Source organism: Nanorana parkeri, unplaced genomic scaffold (genome assembly GCF_000935625.1).
Source record: "Nanorana parkeri isolate BGI_ZX_2015 unplaced genomic scaffold, ASM93562v1 scaffold474, whole genome shotgun sequence".
In the NCBI taxonomy this organism is placed as follows: domain Eukaryota; kingdom Metazoa; phylum Chordata; class Amphibia; order Anura; family Dicroglossidae; genus Nanorana; species Nanorana parkeri.
Genome location: NW_017306742.1, coordinates 636,702 through 645,012, shown reverse-complemented (window position 1 = coordinate 645,012; position 8,311 = coordinate 636,702). Strand labels below are relative to the sequence as shown.

General features: G+C 44.2%; 1 protein-coding gene across 3 annotated transcripts in view; it reads right to left on the bottom strand.

Annotated features, from left to right (window-relative positions):
- Window positions 1–8,311, bottom strand: part of TFAP2C (transcription factor AP-2 gamma) — a 29,295-nt gene that overhangs the window by 7,203 nt on the left and 13,781 nt on the right. For 2 of the 3 annotated variants that reach the window (XM_018560679.1, XM_018560680.1), the window contains 3 exons: window positions 6,643–6,847; window positions 4,385–4,503; window positions 2,720–2,861 (listed from right to left, as the gene is read on the bottom strand). In XM_018560679.1, the coding sequence (XP_018416181.1) occupies window positions 2,720–2,861; window positions 4,385–4,503; window positions 6,643–6,847 (466 nt within the window). Of the gene's footprint in view, window positions 1–2,719; window positions 2,862–4,384; window positions 4,504–6,642; window positions 6,862–8,311 lie in introns of all 3 variants that reach the window. The other variant, XM_018560681.1, reaches the window with a different exon arrangement.

Here is an 8,311-nt window from a genome sequence, read left to right as displayed (position 1 = left end):
ATATGAATAAATATAAGAGGAAACTTAGTAAGTTCCCTTGGATTCCGGCATAACCCTAGAATTTCCCGCTCCGTCGTTCTTCCCATTGTCCCTAGCCGAGATGACTAGTCATTACTCAGCATTTAGCTATTTAAACACCACCTGAAAATTATTACTCAAGCTCCACGTCACTTAAAACCACTAGTAGGAACACCATAAAATCCTCACGCAAACCTCTTAGACGCGGCATTCTTATCTACAGGAACCTCTTAAAGTCTGGCCAAATGTACCAAACCCTGGGAAATGAGTTTTATGATGAAAATGCCCCCATTTTTCCTAGATTGCAAAAAACTAATACAAAGTCCACCCTCGTTCTCTATGGCTTTGTCAGAACCAAAAGATACCGATGCACAGCACACACTGCTGAGCAAGATGCATTAACTGGTGAGCCTCCTGTAGCCTGGAATGCTCATGACATTGATCACTAACCTCAATAGAATGATCCAAGAAAAAAAAAGCAAACCAACTAGTTGCCCATGGCAACAAATCAAATTGTTATTCTTTCTAGTCAAAAACATAATCCTTAAAGTAAACAATTTAGTCTCATAAGAGAAGGTCTATGTGCACCTTGGTGACTTAATTGTACACACTGTAGGTCTTTCTTTACACGCTGCTGCGAATGGCCAGTACAGAGGACAGGTGATCCAGACCCGCGGGGCGTCCGCACCACTTATCGGGATGGAAGTTAAATTCAATCACAAAGTCTCCCGCTCATTAGGCACTCATCACGACAAGCTAATTACACAACAAGATCATGTTCTGTGAAGCCAGCCTGCAAATCGCTCTCCAGAGAGAGAGAGAGGGAGAGTTCCGCATCGCTGAGTCACTTAGAAACATATCAGGCGGCGAGCTCAGCGATTGCCCAGACTGAATTATCAGCTTGGTGATTCCAAAAAGGCAGAAGGCAGCATTCAAAAGCGCAGCAGTCTACAGAAACCAGACTGCAATGTGGCTGCCCAAACTGATGGAAGGTTACTCTTCCATCACCACCAACCAACTCCGATTGGTTGCTTTGGGACATGGCACATCACAGTGGTTAAGTGGTTAGCATGCTTGCCCTGCAGCTCTAATGTCCTAGGCTCTGTACCAAACTGAGGTGGCACCTGCATGTTCTTGCAACACCCAAGTAGGTCTTCTCTGAAAGCGCCCACAAAATCCACTAGTGGTTTAGAAAATTTCCAACCAAAACTGGCCCTCCTGTATGTGGGTGACCAAACTGAGTGCAGAACCATGCAAGCTCCTCTGAAAAATGGGCCTTCATATTATTTTCATCTCCTGAAAGGAACCTGTATGGAGGGCCCTCACCTGGCATAGGCAGGACTGTCATTCAACACCATTGCACACCTCCTAGAAGTGCTGCTAGTCCCAGAGAAGATGGGTTACAACATATGCATGGCAAGGCAGTGCTGGATGGGAACATTGGCTGGGAGAGCCCAAAGTCCTCCTTAATCAAGCCTAGCCAATGCACCATTCAAACATCACAGAATACATTGCAATACAGAGGGCTTCTCCGACCTCAGACGCTTGTCAAATATCTTCTGCAACTTATTTTAAATGTATTGAACTTGATTTTTCTGTGTTCTCAGCAATGTATTTCTACTCCCAGTGGTTGTTTTTTTCCTTTTGCCCTTACAGATACAACCCAAAAAGGGGCTAAAAAAAAAAAAAAAAAAAACAACAACCACAACCCCCCCGCCCCCCCCAAAAAAAAGCCCACACACCTCTGAAAAGGTAAAACGTATCTAAAAGTAACAATTACAAACTGAAATAAAAGGTTCAGAAGTTTCATAGATGTAATATACCGAAAGGTGAAAATACTCCTCCAAAAGGAAGCTTCCTTCATAAAGGCTCAACAAACCCAAAAACCTGCCTGTAGGCAAGGCAAGTTCTTGCTTTGGACCAGTTTCATGACAATTACAAGAAACAACTGAAGTGAAACAAAACCTAGGTACTCCTACGTTTGTCATATGACCCTCCCACAAGCTTCCAAAAGACCGTAACCCCTCCCATGAGCTTCCAATCCCAACGTCAAGGCTGTGAGAGTTATAAGATATTCAAAGATATCGATGGATGAGAGCTCAATAATGACAGATTGAGTAATCCCTTCAAAAACTGTTTTACTTTTGCACGCAGCCATCTTTGAAATATTATTTACACGTTGTGCCGTAATATCTGAGGATTTAAAGTAAACCAGTTGTACCAAACCCTTATATTTAAAAAAAAAAAGAAGGCTAGTTTGAACCGAGCTTGAGCTGAAAAAAGGGCCTTCATATTCATTTCATCTACTGAAAGTAACCTGTTGGGGTGGCCACCCCTCATCTGGCATAGGCAAAACCTTACTGGAGGAAGTGGTGAAAGATTAGAACCAGTCCGGTTTTCTTGCCATCTGTAGTGTGAAAGGATCAGATGCGAGGGGAAAGCTCCCCATCGGGGACACAAGGGTGTTAACCCTTCCATACTCCTTTACTCAAAGTCATTGTATGCATTTGGTACATAACTAGTGTCATAGGCCCCGTATATATGTGGTACATGATGGGATGTTGTGGCCCCTTGGCATGACAAATGTTGACCTTGATTATGGTAGGAAAGGATCCACTTATCCCATACAACGTCTTTCTGCATGAAAATCAAACCCTTAAAAACACAAAAGGATCAATGTAGAAGAAGAAAAAAGACTTACTTAGCAGCAAGGAGCATGTTTTTCCGATTGCCCATATCGTTGCGTTCCACGTGTGGTCGGCTCAGATACTCCGCCACGGCTTTGGAGGGGAATTCCGTTTCACAGACGTAGCCGAAGTCACGAGCGAGGTGCACCGCCTCTCCTGCAAGTAGACAACTCGTGTCAGATACAAAACCTTATAAAAAAGGATGTAATCAAAAGGCGCCCACCCACCCCCCCAAAAAGAGGGCAGAAGGACTACTGTAGCTTTTTAAAAGAGAACCTCTACTGAGTAAAACGAAGAGGTCCTCTCCGGCTTCAGTGGTTGATTGACTGACCTGAATGCGGATTCAACCTACTACTCTTCACCAGTCCTACATAATAAAATGTTTCCTGACACCAATACATGGCAGCATACAATGGGTATGGCTCCGCCTCAATTTTATGCTGCCATGTATTGGCATCAGGAAAGGAAAATTACCGATAGGCAAGTATACAATTTTCCGTTGTCTCAGCAGTCTCCATCCTCTTATCTGCAGGCCAGCTCAGAGTAACTGAAAACACCTCCCCATTTGTTTCCCCGCAGCGGAAATCTATTTCTAGGAAACATGAAAGTAAAAAGAACCAAAAAAGGGGCCTTCAACTTAACAAGCCAGCCAGGTTTATCAACCGCCATGACTTTATCGTGTCCGTTAACTACGCAGGCTACAGCGGTACCCATAACACTGCGCAATTAGAAACCTCAAGAAAGTGGCCATTAAAGAGCTTATAGTCCTAACATCCAAGCAGGCGTAAGAGAGGAAGTGACTAAGGGCTGAGCAATGTTAACCCTCACATCGCCTCCTCTGACAAGAACTACACAGAGTTGGCTTTACTTTTCCAGGAATTGGGAAACCTAAAAAACAAAAGATTTTATATAGTAGAGCTCCTGGGGACAGTCACAACCTTCCCTATACAAGGGAAGGGCAACCAACTCTGCTAGCCAGACAGATTTTGAGTTACAACAGAACCATTTATTGAATAAGGCTTTATGGTAAAATTGTCCACATTGGTAAGCACGTGGAGACCGTATCCTGTCCTGTGTAAGCTGCCATTTCACTTTGGGGGAAAAAGGCTTAATAAAAGCAAATGAGGTTCCCAACTTTAAGCATCCCCCCCCCACCCCCTTCTTTTTACTGGGTCCTTACACTTCCCCATTGATAATGAGCATCTTCTTCGACCGCGGAAGATCTATGATCAGGAGTACCATAGGTGAGCCACTGTTGCCACCAAGCAAGCTCCCTGAAACCTTCCCAAAGGTAATTCTTGAGGTTCATAGTCTGGGCTTAGAGGGCCTATGAGAAGTACAACCTTAGATATCTATAGGGCTCCCTCCCGTTACAATTGTTAAGCCAGCGGCCACATGGGAGCCATCAGAGTTCCACAACAGTTGCAAAATTTAAATTTGCGCTCATTATAGATATTTAAACTGCTCAAGACAAAAAAAAAGGTCTACAATGATAGGTTCATAGAACACAAACACTCTACCATATTAGGCTGTATTTGTTAGACTATGAAGTTCAGTGCATGGTCAGGGGTGCTGGCCCTTTAATGAATGATGTCCTCTGAAGATTAAATTTATGAGCCAAATTGATTTGATAAAATTTGCAACATTTTTTTTTAAATCAGGTCAAAAGCATGACAAACCTTCCACAAGAGACGTTAAAAGAGTCACATTAGCAGCTTTCCTCCTCCCGGCTGGTAAGTTGAGTCCGATTTTCTCTAGCTTTTCCCGCAGCGACCTCCCTCCGTTTTTTGATTTGGCTCTGGGGGAGGGGGGGGAAAAAAAGAGAACAGAGTCAGAAGAGTCCTTTCAATTTCAATGCTCCCAATAGGGTGTTTAACCAACAAACAAGTCTCAGGTATCTGCTAGGGCGTCAGTCCCGAAAGACAACAAGACTTTATAGGAGGGAAACATTGATCTGACAAGGGTAGAATTCCCTCGCATTACTAAACAATGTATCCAAACTGTGACAGACAATGGATTAAAATGATAGAATTTCACAGGAGCTACCTCGAGAAAGGTATCTCGATCTGCGGAGACTTGTTGAGGGATTATATTCAAGACCCTTTCAAAGTGAAGAACTTTCAAATTATTATGACATTTGAATCAAGCAGATCTTTCGTTCGGTTGCTACAATTCAAGGGCTAGTTTTTGGGTGATGGCCACAGGTACAATGACCTACTAACCTCCGAGGTCTGAAGGGCTTTGTTTGCAAGAGCTCCAGCATCTCAGTTCTGCCCTCAAGCCACATCCAACTGGCTCTTACTCTTAACCCGTCACATGTATCCCCGGTGGCTAGGTCTTCAGAAATGGAGACCTCTTGCTTTGAGATATTAAAGGGTCTCCCCTTCACCCCACCCAAGAAAGCTCACCTGAGACATTGATGAAAACGTCAAATGCTCTATAGAGATGGCTTTCACAGGGGTTTCTATGAACCCTTTTAAATGTAGGCAGACCTTATTAAAGAAGCATTTCCATTTCTCAAACTTTGCCCTCAGAAAAAGGATCAACGGCTTTGAAGTGACTTGCTATTCAGAAGAGCCCAACACCAGAGCAGACGGTACTGTGGAGCCTCCTCCTTATTTGAATACAATTAGCTCAAATTTAAATTAGCTGGCCTGTTCCTACACAATGTGGTGTAACGATATTCCCCCCCTGCTTCATCTTATGCGTCTGCCCTTTTGTGGTCTCCTTAAAAAAGTTTTCATCCGAACAAAGCAAGCCATTGTTACAAGAGTGGCACCAGAAACTAAGAAGAGAAGGTTAAGTTAAATGACATACAGGGGAGTTTGTTGTTCTTTTTAAACCACCCCACGCAACCTTCCATCGTGAAATTAAAAGCAGTTGGAATCAATTAAATTCAATGTTCATGCATGAGATACTTGGGACACCTAGGAGAAGTCATAAAATGCCTCTTTTTGGCAGATTCTCCTCAACCAAAGGGCCTCCAATGGCAAGCAGTCACATGGCGACAAATACTGAGTGGTTTGCTGCCGAGGGATGGTGGAGCAAACCATCCACCAGAAACAGAACGCACTTGGGTTTGGAATAAAGCCCATGGTCCTATCAGAGGTCACATCCACTGAACTAGCTGTCCACATATAGACCTTCTAAGGCCAATTTACCACTCTGGACCCTGAAGGTCACACGTTTTACCAAAGCTAAAACTGCTCAGGATGGGCCAGTTGTGTAGTCCATAGATATGCCTATATCTACCGAAGAGCAACAGGTGGAGAGATCTGCTTGTCCTCCCACAACTCAAGCGCCAATCCTAGCCGAGAGGGGCTCTGTCCATAGAAGAAGAATAAATGGTAAGCCAAAGTCTAGCCTTGCCCAGCTAAATATACAAGATCCACATTTTATATGACCATTCTAAACTTCCATAGGGCAATCATTAAATGTCCATGTATGGCTGGGGTATTATACTTGTTGGATGCTGAAAGCCTACCCGACATTGCACCTTTGCAGAGGCCAACATCATTGATCACTTCTTCGACTGAGTTTCAACTCCAAGATCCCCTTGGGACCAAGGTAGGGGAGGTCTTGCTTTTCTCATTTAGGTTTTTTTGGCCATGGGAAATTCAGTCGGAGAAGACTCCTCAGCTGGGGGACAGAACCAGAACTTTCCTAGATAGATCTTTCTGCTGGAAGGCTTATATAAAAGGCTAAAAACCAAAAGGTGACATCTTAGCAGTGCTGGCCTATAACTAAAGGAGTAATTTTCCGTCCGCATGTGAAGAATTTGTCACCTATAGAGAAAGTTGGTTGTACAGCAGCAACAATTTATCCATAGTTGCGCAGCAATTGCACCCTGGATGGTTCCAGGACGATCTAACCAAAAAGAACCGGCCCAACCACAAGGTCCACTGAACCTTTCACATGACACATCCTCAAAGCTTACCTTCGGAGGACTCCACCAAGCAGGGACGCATTCAAGCACTCCGGGGGAGAGAGTCTACGCTGTACTTCCGCCACGGTGACTTTGTACTTTGAAGTGGAGCTCAGGAGGGACAATCTTCCGGGCACGGAGCAGAAGACTTCATTTGGGTTAATGACCATCCCCATTAGTCCATCTTTCTGGTAGGGCATGCCGAGGGTGTTTTTGCCTACGGAGATCGGAGCAGTTAATATTTTGGAGGCAATCAATCGTCGGAATAATTACTACAATCGAGAACAGGAAAACGTAGTCCTAGGAATAAAACTCTACGGACCGTCCCTGGGCCAAAAATCACCACCGGGGACACTGTCTGCATGGAGCCGGTAAGCTACCCATGTATTTTGGTGCTGGTTCCTTGCCATAGCCCAGAAATATATTGTGTGTATTTGGCATTCAACCCAACAGGTTCTAAAGCAGGGCTCTCAAACCTCCGGCCCTCCAGCTGTGGTGGAACTACAAATCTCATGAGGCATTGCAAGATTCTCACAGCCACAGACGGGACTCCGAAGAGAGATGCATCATGGGATTTGTAATGTCACCACAGCTGGAGGGCCGGAGGTTTGAGACCTCTGTTCTAAAGTGTGTCCATGAACAGGAGACATCAGGGCAGAAGCTTCTCCGGGGCAGAGACGGACGTCAGCAGCGCAACGGTCTTTATAAAAACGCCACAGACTACGTCAGAGCTATACGGATAAAAGGATCATGGGCACAATTGCAACAGGTAACTCCTAAGGAGTAGAGGATCAGGATTTGCAATGCAGAGGTAACGTCATTACAGAGACCAGACTATACGAAGAGACCTTTCAGTCTCAGAACAGAAAAAGGACTACAAGTCCCAACAAACACAGTACTTGGGATCCCATGGGATTGCAGAACTGCAAGTCCCGGCAAACAACCCAGCTACCCCTGCATGGGAACTAGTAACCGAGTGCTAGCCTGTCCATTGCTGAGGAACCATATACACCAGCATAACCCACCAGCTATGAACTACAAAGAGCTCTCATGCACCAAAAACACAGATCAGAAAAAAAAAAAAAAGTTCATCCTACACCCAGAAAACGTCAGGAGAGATGACACATTTTTTTAATTTAGAGTTTCCGGAAGGGACCAATAAAAAATAAAAAAATTACAGGTAAATAAAACATTTACAAAACATATGGGAACTCCATAAAACATGTTCAAACCGAAGACCCGTCATTTAGGCTTTTTATAATAAAAGAGAAGGTGCCTTCGTGATTTTTTAAAATCTTTTTTTCCCTTCAGAACTTTTATTTTAACGCTCGTCTACGGAACTCGGTCCAAACGCCTCAAACCAGAAAGAGTGTAGGTGTATTGACATGTACACAAGGGCGTGGGGAACTGCAGGCACGCACACGTGTTCCTGAAAGAGAACACACACTACTGCCAGGCCCTTGTATGTGCACAGCTCGTTAAGTCTCTCTCTCCACAAAAAGCATTCACAGCACTTTGCCGAAGAATTAACAACACAATGGCTCTAAATAAATAAAACACAAGGTACAAGGCAGGCCTCTGAGAAAAGAAAAGTGAAGTCACTAGTTTAGTGGGGAGGAGGGAAGGAGCATCAGGGTGCATTCTTCAAAATAAAAGAGGGGGTGGGTATTCACAAAAAAAA